Raw genomic sequence first — 14,322 nt, 5'->3', positions numbered from 1 at the left:
CATGTGGTGTGAGTATGCAGTACAGTGTGTGGGGTGCACAGTGTGGTGTGGGGTGTTTATGGGGGTGGTGTGTGTGTTACCCCACATTTCCCTTCTTCTGATGGAGCCTTGGCCCTGCCAACTGTGTGCCCCCTCGTGTGACAAAGCCTCGCTCAGGCTGAACATGGCCCTTGTGGGAGAGGCTTCAGAAGAAAAGGACTGTGGGACGTTTCTGTGTTTAATTGTCTCACATGGCTTAACCAGGAGTGTCTGAGATAAAGCCACAGCTGTGTGTGGGTTCCTGTGAGCAGGTGGCCTCAGACACAGTGTCCACCCCAGTTTCCCCAGGGGTGTTGCCCTAAGCATGTCCTTTCTGGAAAAGTGAGTCATTTTTTATGGCAGCCTAAGAAAACAGTGCTGTCTTCCAGCAGCCCACACAGCAGTGTGCTCCTGGGAAACACAGGTGTGAAGAGGCGGGCAGACACAGGCTCTGTCTGCAGCTGGAACAGGGGGCCCCAAAGGCACACATGTACAGCAGGGGGGGGACTGTCCTCTAGAAGTCGCGGCCAGAACAGTGGCTGCTGAAATCCAGACCTTCCATGCTGCAGGCTTTGCCCTTTGGTGGACAAGGCCAACAGTGGCCGGTGTCCAGGGGACCCACAAGAGAGGGTGTGCATGGGGACCAGAGGGGTCTCCTCTCATAGCAGCCCCTCCCCTGGCAGGAAGGTGGGGTAGAGCCAGGTGTGTTCTAAATGTCGTTGCAAATTGAAGGGATGGGCCTGTGATGAAGAGTGCTTTTAGGAAATGCCAACCATTTTGTGTTGGATCACATGTTCTACAAGTTTAATAAGGATAGTGTGTCCTGATCTTAATCCCCCTCTGTTACCATTTGTAAAGGACAAGTACTCCATTAAGCCGCCGTGTCTGGCTGTACCGATCATTCTGAAATATTAGCATGAAGGAGACAGGTTTTGTGTGGACACATGAGCATGTATGTTGACATAAAGCAGATACTGGTCTCGTGAAAGTGACTCACTGAGGTGAGTGTGGAATGACTCCACCACACCTCCATGTCCATGGGGGTCCCATCCTGGGCACCACATGCGTGGAGTGTCAGCCTTGGGCTTTTAGGGTGGTGGGGAAAATTTGGTCCCTCTGGGTCTGGCCATACTCACAGGTCATTGTGGTGTTCACTGTAACCAGTGGCTTCCAGGCCTCCTAGGAGCCAAACCCTCAGAGCACAGGGGATAGGTGACCAGGGGATCACACCTTGCTTCAGAGGAGGTGGCCCTGCGACCCTCTCAGACCATAAGCCTCAGGAAGGGAGCAGCTAAGGTGGACTCGCTGGACCCATGCACATGGTCTTGGGAACTTCCGTGTTCTAGGTATGGTCAGGGCCCCCAGGAGCTACCTACATAAAACTGGGGTGCAGTGGGAGCAGGCCTGTGGGCTGCCCTGCAGCATGGATGTGGCAGGGTGGAAGGCGGGTAAGCAGCAACCTCTAAGGGGGAACTTAACCCAAGGACAGCAGAGGCCACTCCTCAGAGGCCCTAGGAGGGGTCAACCTGGGGTCCTGGGGAGGACAGTCCTTACAGAGGCCCTAGGAGGGGTCAGCCTGGGGTCCTGGGAAAGATAGTCCTCACAGAGGCCCTAGGAGGGGTCAGCCTGGGGTCCTGGGGTGGGGGATCTGAGGCAGCTGCCTCCTGCTGCCCACACTGGTGGCTGCCTGATGAGAGAAGCTCAGCCCGACCATCCCACACAGTCATAGGTCTGAAGAGAAGCTCTAAACCCACTACCCTGCTTTATGCGAGAAGAGAAAGGAGCTGCCGGCCGGGCCACATGTGCTCCATGCTCAGTCTCCCATGCTGTCCCTGACATCACTTCTGAGCTGTGTCTTGTAGCTCAGCTCTGTAGTGTCAGCATTTATTCATTTATTCATGGACCTGGAGCTTCTGAATAGACCCAGGAACCCTTCCCTGAGCCCCTCCCTGTCCCTTCCTGACCACCTTGCACAGGCCCAGCCCCAGGCTGTCACTTCTTCTAGCCATTTCATTCCTTCCCCGTTGTAATAAGCTTTCTCTATGACTGCTGGGATAATCGCTGATCACTTGTGGCCATTTAAATTTAAAACAAAAGTTAAATAAAATTAAAAATCCTTCCCTCAGTGGTGTTGCCGACTGGCCAGTGGCAGCCATGTTGGGCAGGGTAGGCCTCCCATGGTAAGACCTAGGCCCCACTCTTCCTTTTTTTTTGTAGAGACAGAGTTTCACCTTTATCGCCCTTGGTAGGGGTGCTGTGGCATCACACAGCTCACAACTCACAGCAACCTCCAACTCCTGGGCTTAGGCGATTCTCTTGCCTTAGCCTCCCGAGTAGCTAGTACTACAGGCACTTGCCACAATGCCTGGCACTTGCCACAATGCCTGTTGCAGTTTTGCTGGGGCTGGGTTTGAACCCGCCACCCTTGGTATATGGTGTCGGTGCCCTACCCACTGAGCCAGAGGTGCCGCCTGGCCCCACTCTTCCTTTAAGGAGAACAAGTATGAGTGGTGACAACCCTGGTTCCTGGCCCCACATGATCATGGCGTTTGCTGTAAGAAGCCCAGGGAGGTGCATGAGGAGCTGGGAAGCCCCCTGCTTTCTGTACCCCATCTAGTGCCCAGAACACCCTTAGCTCATGGTCTGTGAGGCACAGTAGATGGCGCAATGGAAGCAGGTGCAGAAGCCCACAGGTTGGCCTCCAGGTGGAAGATGGTACCTAGGGTGAGGTCAGGGATAGCCCCAGGAGGAGCCAGCAGAGCCCCAGGCAACAGTGCTGAGGACAGTGGGTGTGTCTCCGGTCGAACTGCACAGCAGGCACTCGAGGGGTTCAGCTGCCTGAGAGAGAGGCACCGTGCCTGCTTAGGTCTCCAGTTGGCATGTGCCTCTGGCCTGCGGCTGGTAGGTCTCACTGCAGGGCAGGGCAAGGCCCAGGCCTTCTGGGGCCTGCAGAGGTCAGTGCAAGGGCCCAGGAGACCTTTCCTGGCAAGGTACTAGTTCTAGCAGGTTGAGTGTCTGTGGTGACAGGGCCTGAGGTCTGACTCGAGGAAGGCCAGGTGGGAGTAGCATGCGGCTGCCTCCCCAGTCAACCTCAAGGGGGCCCCTCCCTTCTCAGCCGTTCCAATAAGAGGCTGGACTAGTCTCTCCACAGCAGGGTGGTGGCCCTGCTCCCTGATCTTCCCTGTGCCCTCCCAACCCTATCCACCCGTCCCTTGCCTGGGGACAGGGAGGCTACCCGCACCCCTGGCCCCATGGATTCAGGTGTTCAGCCTTCTGACCCCAACTGCCCAGGCCCCTGTGTGGTGGTCACTTTTTTTGTTTTTTTGAGACAGTCTCACTTTTGCCCTCAGTAGAGTGCTATGGCATCATAGCTCACAGCAACCTCAAACTCTTGGGCTCAAGCAATTCCTCACAAGTAGCTGAGATTATAGGCATCTGCCACAACGCCCAGCTATTTTTAGAGATGAGGTCTTGCTCTTGTTCAGGCTGGTCTCAAACCTATGAGAGACTCAAGCAATCCACCCGCCTGGCCTGTGGTAACCACTTCTGAGCTTGAACTCCTGAAGCAGCAGGAACTGGCCAAACTGTCAGGGAAGACAGACACCTCCAGGGATTAAGGAATTTACCCCAAAGATAGCCGTCATCTCTATTCCTGAAAGAGCAGGAGAGCCACTGGCTCATTGCCCAAAAACTGGGTTAGTATCTTCAGGTTAAAGCATTTTATCATGGCCAGCCCAGTGCTTCATACCACTCAGGGTTCCCTGGACCAGGGTCCCCCAAACCCCTCACTCCCCATACAAGTGCCTACCCCCAGGTGGACCTAGTGGAGGTGCCTGCCCCCATGTGTCTAGGGGAGGAGTCTGCATAAAGGAGGGTTCACCTCCAGGGAAGGGGTCTGCCCAGGGTGGCCCCCCAGGTTTCTTCCCGGGGCATGTGTAGTTTTCACCTCTGAGCACATGAGGGCGCCATTGGTCAAAATGCATTTTTTTTTGACAACTGGAGATAGTTTATTAATCAAGCATTTATAAAGTTAGCTACCTATGTAGGATAGATTCCATGTACAAAAATAAAAATCTCAAGAGTACAGGACAGCGTGAACTGTCCCCCCCTTCACCAATGACACCAACATATGGTAATGCCAGGTGGGTGGCCCCTGGGCACGGTGATGATGTGGAAGGAAGAGCCACCAGCCGTGGGCATTAGGACAGAACCCCCCACACTCAGACACATGGTAGGATACAGAGTGGACAATACCTAGCTGGGGTGGGAAGGATGGGAGTCGAAACCACATGGCCTGCTGTTAGAGGTTGGGGGGAGCGCCTAGCCCCTGTTCAACTGCATGGTAGGGGGGCACTCTCTCCCCAGAAGGAAAAGGGTTTGTTCCCTCAGAGTCCCTGTTGGACCATGCCCATCTCTTACCCAGTGTGGACACGGGGCTCTGCCCTGAGGTCGGGCCAAGAAACGGGGGAAATTTTAAGTTTATGTGGACAAAGCAGTTCTCAGACTACTTCTCACTTCTCCCTCCTCCAACCGGAAGGGGGCAAAGGGAGATGCCAGAGGAGAAAGGGCGGATTAGGGCCTGAGCTGCAGCTGCCTCTCGGAAGGGATAGAGCCCACAGCCTTCCTGCCTCACCTTCAGCCACTCCCCAGACTTCATTTGGAAGCAGGCTGGAGGCTTGCTGAGACCCTCCTTTCCTTCTGGCTTCCCTTTGGAGGGAGAAGGCCATGGAGGGCCAAGAAGAGAGGAGCACAGGCCCCAGGATTTATTCCATCTCCAGCCAAAATATGTTTGGCTTTTGAAAAAATAATCACAATTCATGTGTTAAAGACCAATTTGTACCAGGCATCAGCCATAATGAGACTAACCCAGGGAAGGAGAGGGGTTCCAGACAGGGCCCTAATCTCTGTTGTTCCCTTTGACCTCTGGAGTCCCCAGCCCAAATCAGTCCAGCCAGTCCTGGGTACTAGCGACCCAAATGTGGGATGGTTCCTCCTGGGAGAAGAGCAGGAGACATGTCCAACAAGGGCCAGAGAATTTGACTCAGGGTCGACTGCACCCCTGTGTCAGTCAGGTCCTCTCCCCACCCAGACTGCAAGCCTCTAGCTCCACTCTTGGGAGTGACAGTGTCTGCCTAGACAGGGGGTGGTATGTCTGTCCAGGATACAGATCAGGAAAGTGGGCACACTGGTATGACTGTCCCAGAGGGGAGTAATGGCCCCGCTCCCCCTTTACTGACAACTCAGAGCACACAGACCACTTTCTCTTCCCACCCCAGTCTTCCCAAATAGGGAGAGGCTCAAGATTCAGGTTTTCCTTAGAGCCCCAAACCACAAGTACAGAATAAATAACTTCAAAGCGGCAAGGAGGGGAAACAGGCGGGCTTTGGAGGCAGAAGCATTGAGAGGGACTGAAGCTGGTCAAGGTGAGGTGGTGGCAAGCGGCAGTTGGGAACTTAGGGTGCCCCAGTGGGGCAGGGTCAGCAGGAGGAACATGAGGCCACCCCAGGAGGGAGAGGCAAGGCCCATTCCTGGGGCAGGGAACGAGGTAAGAAAACATTTCAAATAAAGCAACATCACCCCTCTCACCTTGGGGCCCCACGCCTCCCCAGCCCAGGGTCAGGGAGGAATGATAAGGGGGAGTCATCTTTGATACACAGCTCCTTCTTCCTACCCTCCTCTTTCCCATTCCTTGAATCAGTAGAGGCTGGAGGCCCTTTCCTGGCACCCAACAACAAACGGGCAGCTCCTGCTGCCACAGAGGCCTGTGGGCACTGAGGGAAAAGGGGTGCCCCTGTGAGGGGCAGGAAGGTGGCAGCAGTTCTGGGCACCCACCTCAGCAGACAGCGCACCGTGCCTGTCTACCCCCGAGACCGAGGTCATTTCATAGGATTCTGCACACAGACAGACATGCCCACCCCTGCCCCCAGCTCCAAGCACCGGACCCATTCACAGTGCTAAGGGCAGCCAGAGGAGGTCCCTCCAGGCTCACCTTCCAACCCACAGCCTTCTGCGGTAGCCACAATGCCCCTCGGCAGGGCCTAGTCCAGTTCCTCGGGTGAGGGATAGGCATTGCCCTGGCACAGTGCCCAGGTCAGGCCCTTGGCCTAGCTAGACATCCAGTAACTCAGAATAAATAGGAAAACCACCTCCCTACCAAACTTACGTCCAAGGCATTATATGTTCAGGTCTGAGTCCTGTATGCCAGGGGTTGTGCTCCGTTGCAAAGAACCCTCACACCCCCCAGGGGTACGTAATTGGACCCTCACACCCCCCAGGGGTACGTGATTGGATCCTCTGCCTCCTTGCCCACCAGACTTCTCAAACCCAAACCCCCAGCAGCTGTTCATCTGCCAGGCCGTGCCACCTGGGTGGGGGCTGAGAGAGGGCTCTGCCCAGCTAACGCTGTCCCTTGCAGCCAGTCAGTCCATGTCATCATAGATGCTGGGTGTTAGAGGTGCAGGTGGCTTTGGCTTTCCTTCTTGGAGCCATGGCCAGAAGCAAATCCCTACCAGGCTCAGATGAGATTTCTGTTTCTTGGTTCTCTGTGACTTGGAACTATTGGTATCTAGACCCCATCCCTGATTTTTACTCATCTTGGAGGAGCCTGAATAAGAGGCTGAGATCAGAAGAGATGCCCCACTGAAGCCAGCCGATAAGGGCCTGGCCATCAGTCATGTCAAAGCTGTTGTTATCCAGGGATCTCTCGACCAGCTGAAGGACAGCTGAGGGTACAGGTGCGAGGTTCACCTCTGCTCATCTGTGTGCTAGGGGCAGTGCAGGGCCCGATGCACATCTTGGTGTGTTCAGAGATCTCCTCACATTGTGTGGGGAGCAGGCTGCACAGCTTCTCTAGCCCCAGGATCTCATAGCTGATCCCAGTTGAGTTGTTACACTTAGAAGGATCCAAATTGCTAAGTTCTCCATTTGTGTTTTGAAGACTTGACTCTTCGTGGGGAATTAGGGTTCTCATCTGATTTTCTCTTGGCTTTCTTCTCTGGGCCACAGGAGCAGTCATCGCGTTGGTGCCGTCATCGCCCTCTTGGTCACTCTCAGACTTGTTCATGTTGTCACTGTTCGCAGCCTGGTGGTTGGCTATTCAGCTGCTGTTCCGGCCCCTCCCAGGCACTTCTCCAGATGGGGAGCAAAGGGAGAGGCGGCAATGCTTTGGCTACAGTGGGGGCAGATGCATTTCTTGCTCTTCCACTGGTTGGAAACCAGTCTAAGTTGGCCAGTGCTGGCTGGTCCATGATCTTGAAGTCCTTCATGCTATCAGGGCCCGGATTGTCCAGGAAGACGTGGCGGACAGCCTGGTGTGCCTCAGAGCAGAACTCCAAACAAGAATCCTCAGCCAGGTCCACATGTCTCTCCTGAGTGTTGCCCTCTAGTTTGCTGTTATCCCAGCCAAATACATTTCTTCCACTTTCATTTGTAAGCCCGTGTGGAGATGGCACTTTGACTGGTCGTAGCACAGTGTGTTCAGGTGGGGGGGAGCACCAGGCGGACAGCCACTCAGGGCTGCATCCTCCAGCAGCAGGAGCAGCTGCTCTGGAGCCCCCTGTCTACCGGTCCATCCTCAACTCTCCAAGAGGTCAGGCAATGCCCACCCCTCCCACTCCCGCCTTGACACCTCGCACCTCGACCCCTCAGCAGGCAGCCATGGCTCCTTCCCCTCCCTTCTTATCCCATTGCTGCCTCCTCTTCCCCAAATGCATCTTTTTAAAAATGACTAAACTGGGCAGCTTTTGTCCCCGGCTGTGCCCTTCCCATACTTCATAGTGATCTGCTTATTTATAGTTAGCACAAGCCCATCTGGATTGTGCACACCATCTCCAGGGTACTTGAATTCTGGCTTGTAGTGTTCCCAGCGTGGTCCTCTCCAGCAGGATGTGCTCAGGGTTAGGGTCTTCAGCCAGCCATGGGGGACCAGGTCCACTGACCCTTCCCACTTCTCCCATCTGCTTTGCCATTTTCTACCCAAACCCTCCTCCCAGCAGCCCTGTAAGCTCCTTGGCCCTACCATTGTCCCCCCTGCTGTGCCTGCCTACACCCCAGCCCCTGTGAAGGTGCTGCTTGGGTGTCCCCACCTGGCCCCCTATCCTGCCCAGCCAGCCCACGTGTCCATATGCCTGGTCTCGCAGCCCTGAAGAGGCGATTTTGCTGCCCAGCCACAGTGCCTGCTCTCCACAGACCCCAGCAATTAGGGTCCAAGCCTGGGCCAGGTGGGGGCTCTGACCCAGCCCCCCCCATGTTAGCTGTTGGGCCTATGCGTGTCATTAACTTCTCTGTGCCTCGGTTTCCACACATGGACATTGGCAAAGACCCTTCAACTAAGTGTACCCATGTGAAGCCATCAGGGCCTTTTTGGCTGTGCTGACCTTCGGCTATGGCCAAGTGCTTTTAGGGGAGGGAGAGTGCCCTGAGGTCAGAGGGTGCACCAAGGCCAGCTGCCCTGGAGCCGCAGCCAAGGGCTTCACTAGTGGAGAGCTGCTGCAACCCCATGGGCACTGTCTAGAACCACCTCCCACCCTACCTAGCCTTCTCCTGTGGAGAAGTCCACGGTGGACTTCAGGGTCATGTAGATAAAGTTTGCATAAGGATGCAGGAATAGGCCAGGGAGGTCAACAGCATCACCCGTTGACCATTGACGCTCCTTTCCTTCCTGCACGAGTCCGGCTGGCTGTCCACAGCCAGGGTCCTAAGACAGCTGAGTGCCGCTTGTCTTTTGCTGCGCCTCCCAGATGTGTGGGTTGCAGGATGGCAGATGCGCTTGCATGACCAAGCAGCCCGGCCTCCTCGGGGCTCTGTGTACCTGCCAGTGCCATCCTTCCTGGCTGGCTTCTCTGCACGCCTGCGTCCCCAAAGGTCACATGACAGCAGGAGGGGAAAATGGGTTTGGAGTGGGGAGGGTGGGTAGTCGGGTGGCCCCTGAAAGTGGTGGGAGCAGGACAGGGGATCAGCCAGCAGGGTGGCCATAGCACTGTCCCCTGCCCCATATTCCCCAGAGATACCATCCTCCTTGCAGGCTCTGCACTGGCCCAGAGACCTTAGCTGCACTTTACCCGTCCAGCCGCTCCTGGGCCTGTCCCCACAACATCATGCAGACTAGGGTGCAGTGGCACTCTAAAGGCCTGGGCCCAATCCATCCTTCCACCCTGGCCTCCCAAAGTGCTGGGGCTACCGGCACCACCACACCCAGCCCTTGACTTATCCAACAGTGATACAACAGCACAGAGAAAGTGCCTTTAGTAGGAGGTTTGGGTGTCACTGGCTGTCAGTGTGGGGTATTATGAATGGTGTCCACTTCTGCCTAACACCATACATAAAAGTTAATTTTAAATAGACCCAAGGTTCTCAACCTGTAAGTCTCAACCCATAGGAACTGTATTAAAGGATTGCAGCATTAGAAAGCTTGAGAACCACTGAGATAGAGTATAGGTTTAAATGTGAAGTGTAAAATAATGTAGCTTCTAGACAAACATAGGAAAATGTCTACCTCTGGGTAAGAAAAGATTTCTTGTATAACACTTAAAATACAGTTATCAAAAAAAAGTAGTTATCATAAAGGAAAGGACCCGTGAGTTAGGCTGAGGCACAGTTAAGCACCTCTCCTTGTAAATGTGGGCATTAAGAGAATGAGAAGGAGACCCACAGGTGGAAGCAGACATTTGCAATACACCCATATACACCCAGCATGGAACTTGTTTCTGGAGTCCGTAAATAACTGCAGACCAACAAGAAAAACAGAGCCCATCCTAAAAGCTGCCAGAAGACTTGAGAGGTGTAAACAGCGCCATCCAGTGGCCAGTTGACTGTGAGAAGGTGCTCAGCTGCGGGGACTTGAGTCAAACCCGCGCCTGGACCCCCTGTGCACGCCTAGAATGTCAGCAGTCCTGCTCACAGTCACAGCCCGTGCTGACTTGTGCAGCAGCGGGAGGGTGCGTAGTTCCTGGTGGTGCATGAACAGCTGGTAACATCCACACGAATAGAATGTGACCCAGCAATTCCTGGGCCTGCAGGAGTGTGTGTCACCTGCACTAGGAGACGTGCATAAGAATGTTCATTTTCTTCTATTTGATATAACCCAAGCCTAGAAACAACCCAGATGTCTATTAACAGTAGAATTTATTAACAACTTGTGTTCTGTCCTCTCTGTGCTCTATCTAGACACGAGGCTGAGTAGACTCTGCCCTGCAGCAGGTGGATGAGTTAAACCCTGCAAAAGCCCAGAGTATATATTTTTATTTGGGTGAAGTTCAAAGGCAAACCTAACTTCCAGTGACAAGAGCCAGGGCGTGGCTGTCCTGAGCATTCATTGCTATCACACGCGCTGTGGGTCTTCAGGATCTGTTACACTTGGACAAAATGTTCACTTAAAACATGGCCCAAACCTAGGAAAAGACTTCTATGCTCCATGTTCTAGCCCAGGTGGTCTGAGATAATCTCCCCATGGCATACAGGCAAGGCATTTCTGTGCTCAGGTGGGGAGGTCCCTCCCCATTCTGTGGTGTCCCCGCCCACCTGGTGCTCTCATCTCAGGTCCTATGACTGTAGCAAGGTGCCCCCACATGGGCAAGGCATGGCTCAGCCACTTTCACACTAAGCTCTGTGCTTTCATCCCCCATCTGGTGAGCCCTGGGCCGTAAGGGTCTCTATTACGAAAGGCCCCACAGGTTGGGGCATTCCTGAAGCAGTCGGTGACATCTCTGTACCTTTCTGTTTATTTAGGCCAAAAGTGAACTCATCAGCCTCAAACTCAGCTGTTGGGCAGTTGGCCAGGGCGGCCCCTTCAAGGCCAGCTGCTGCAGAGTTGGAGCTGACATTCAGCATCCAGGGGCCTTGTCCGTGCCCAGCTTGCAGAGAGCTGTTGTGGTGGGGCCTCAGCCCCTGAGTGGCTTCTACCCTGTGCTGCCAGCTTCAGAGAAACCATCTGAAGCTAGACCCCAGGGACTGTTTCCACTGGAACCAAGCACCATGAGCTCACAGGTGCAGAGCGTAGGTCAGGGCTCAGTGGGCCCCAGGCCCTGTCTTCCTGGGGTGGGTGCGGCCCCAAGAGTGCCGCTCTTTGGGGATCATGGCTTAGTCACACTGGCTTGCTGGGACCCACAGATAGTGTGGGTAGAGAGGAGACATTTGAGATCTTTACACCCTGCATTAGGCGCTTTTTTGGTTTGGTTTTTGTACCTTCTGAATCAGTATTCCCAAAACAGGGCAGGAGAGATACAGGAAGTGCAGTAGAATACTGACCTGGGCCCAGGGGGTGGGGTTGGCTGTGGCTGGGGCCTATGTGGGGCCGTTGGGGTCAGGTGCCACTCAGCACTGTCCCTCAACCCCAAAGTGTGGAGGGCCCTGCCAGGCATGGATATTGGGGTGAGGAAGGGGCCTTCAGATTCACCTGTCTGCTTGTGGCTGTGCAACTTTGGGCAAATGGCTTAACCTTTCTGTGCCTGGAGAAGATACTATTTCCAGCCTCCCAGGGTCATCCTGAAGACATAATGAAGGAAAAGCCACATCAAAGCTATCCCCTTCCCAGTACGAGGGCCAGGCCAGGCCAGGCGCCTGGCAGGGACTCAGCCAACTGCTTCCCCATCCCTGTGCCCCAACCCTGAGCACACACCAGCCAGGCAGGAGCAACAGCACTGTCCCCACAGAGGAGCAGCCCTGGGTGGTCAGCTCACTGCCCAACAAAACCACCCCTAAGCCAGTCTGTCCTCCTCAGGGAGGGGTGGGATTTCCAGTATGCATTTTTAATGAATAAAAAAAATGTATAGTTCCTTGTATTTTGCTTGTAATTTTAATTTTGTAAAACAAAATGTTCATACCCAAGAAGTAAATAAGGAAATATAAAAATGTAACTTAAAATATCTTAACTCCATAAAAACTGAGCCAGATCAGGAAACTGGTTTTTTGGATTCTCCTGTATGTGCAACGTGCTCGCGTGGCCACAGCAGAAAGGCTGTTTTGAACAAAAGCTGGTGTGTGTTTATGTTTACCCAGAAGTGTTCTGCGTCACTGAACAGCTTTCTCTAAACGTGTGGAGTCCAGCCCCACATACCACACGATGCTTGCTGTGTGTCCCTGTCCCCTCACTGTGTCTGCTGCAAAGCCCTGGCTGGATTAGGCAGTGCTGGTGGCATGAGGCTCCTCACAGGCATGTTCTGTAGTACCCTGATTTCCATGTGAGCCCAGAAATGGCTCGCTCAGATATGTTCAGGGATTCAGGATTTAGTGATTCCAGTCAGAGCCTTCTGCGTGGATTGGCTGCCGTGGCAGCTGCGGGCATCACACAGTCGAAAGCAGTCTCCCATCTACACTGTGACTCAAGCTCCTGCCTTGAGGCTCAGCTGGGGTGCAGGGTAGTTACACAACAACCAATGCAGCTTCAGCATGGGTGTGGCTGTCGCAGGCAGCTCCTCTTATTTCCCATCCCCAGCAGATCCTTGGGAGCCTTTGAAGCCTTGGGGATTTTTCCCAAAGTTGCAGTGGTGCCGTCAAGAGCACTTTAACATGGACAGAGATGAGTGTCTCTGCCGCCAGGATTGACATGATGTGCGGGCATGAAGCTTGTTAGGAGGGCCAGTCAGCTGGACCACAGGAAAGGAAAGTGGCCTGGCTCTCATGGTAGAATATAAAGTGTCTGAGCTCCAGGAAAAATAAGCCCTCATGGGTCTGTGAGTCAGGGGGCTGGTGTCAGGAGGAGAGACAACATGCCAGGAACATCTGTCCAGCTGCAGAGGAAAGCCGAGTCTGGGAATCACCGTGGAGACACTACTGAGACCTGTTCTGGGCACACATCTGACCCTGTGTTGTGGGAGCGGCCCAAGGGCGAGGGGAGATGGTTTCAGTGAGAGGTTTTCTCAGAGGAAGCCTGCATCTCACTCCACACACTAACCACGAGTGTGTCCTCCTTTCAGCTTGCAAGATGCTGGCATCGGGTTCATCCTGGTCATAGACCGAAGGCGGGACAAATGGACCTCTGTGAAGGCGTCAGTTCTGCGGATAGCAGTAAGTGCCTGGTCCTCTCCCAGGCTGGTGACCGCACGGCCCTCAGCTTCATGAGGCTGCGGAGTGTGTGCTCCATGCCAGGAGGGAGGGAGCTCCACAGGGCAGACGGAGGGAGGCAGGTGCTGCCCACACTCCTGAGCTCCTGGAGTCGCTGGCATGTGTGTGTGTGTGTTCTCAGGGGTTAACTCTCTTCAAATTAGGAGATGGTTTTCCCAGCCAGGACAGACGTCTATTTCTGAACACTGAGTGAGATGATCCCGACATTAGTTAATCAGTGCCTACTGTTAAATGGAACACAGGGATTCTAAAGAGACAGGATCAGAGGGTATTACCAAGAATCTTCAGGCTAGAAGTTTGGATTATATTGAACAGCTTTTCTTCTTTCCAAACGGGGTTGTTTATTCTTTGTCTTTAAGTCAAAATCAGATGCCCTGCATTAGTCACCTTCTGTTTGAGGGAGCTGTCCTTGCAGCTGAGAGTCTCATGCAGGAGCCCCACTCCATAGCAGAGGCTGGAGGGTCTGCGGTGGCTTTCACCTGCAGAGATCACTTGAGGGGTTCAAGCCAGCAGGAGCCCCTGAATCCACTGTGCTCGCTGGTAGCTCCCCCCTCCACATAGGAATTCCACATGAGCACTTCCCGCCCACGCTTGCTCCCTGCTGTCAGGCTCAGCGTCACTGCAGCTAAAAGACAGGAAGTGTGCCTGTCTACAGGCCTGTGACTGAGCCCTGAGAACCCGGGCTGCCAGTCCTCAGCTGTGGGGCTCGGCACATTCCCTAACAACTGCCCCAGTGAAGTAGGAGTCTCTGAGCCTCACATTCTGTGTCGTGAGTAAAAGACTTATTCTGGGGTACCCAGGCCTCTAAGAGTTGAGGGGCAGTGGGAGAGTTGGTTCCTGTCCCTGCAGACAGTGTCACTGTCTGTCTTTAGTAAGAACCAAAGGCTCAGTGCTGGCTCCAACTAAGAGCCAGCCCTCGTCCTCATGGCGCAAATCTGTTTTTGAGCTGCTAGTTCTCACAGGGATTGTCAGTACCTAGTGTCTGCCTATGCATGTCCGTGCTCACACAGACACACATGCACTCATACACGCCCACAAGAAACAAATGCACGCAGGTACTCACAGGAAAACAACATGCTTATGCACATGTATACGTGCACACGAAGCTCACACACATACAGGCACACACAGCTCACACACAGGCACACGCAGCACATACACATACAGGCACATGCAGCTCACACACATACAGGCACACATAGCTCACACACAGGCACACGAAGCACATACACATACAGGCACATG

General features: G+C 54.1%; 1 protein-coding gene across 1 annotated transcript in view; it reads left to right on the top strand.

Annotated features, from left to right (window-relative positions):
* MCF2L (MCF.2 cell line derived transforming sequence like) overlaps positions 1–14,322 on the top strand; it is a 78,446-nt gene that overhangs the window by 27,230 nt on the left and 36,894 nt on the right. Inside the window, exon 4 of the mRNA XM_023519196.1 lies at positions 12,930–13,020. Coding sequence (XP_023374964.1) covers positions 12,930–13,020 — 91 coding nt within the window. The remainder of the gene's footprint in view (positions 1–12,929; positions 13,021–14,322) is intronic.

The sequence above is a fragment of the Otolemur garnettii genome, unplaced genomic scaffold, assembly GCF_000181295.1.
Source record: "Otolemur garnettii isolate 467f Iridium unplaced genomic scaffold, OtoGar3 scaffold00161, whole genome shotgun sequence".
Classification (NCBI taxonomy): domain Eukaryota; kingdom Metazoa; phylum Chordata; class Mammalia; order Primates; family Galagidae; genus Otolemur; species Otolemur garnettii.
Note: the sequence above shows the minus strand (reverse complement) of the source record. Positions and strands in the feature narration are given on the sequence as shown.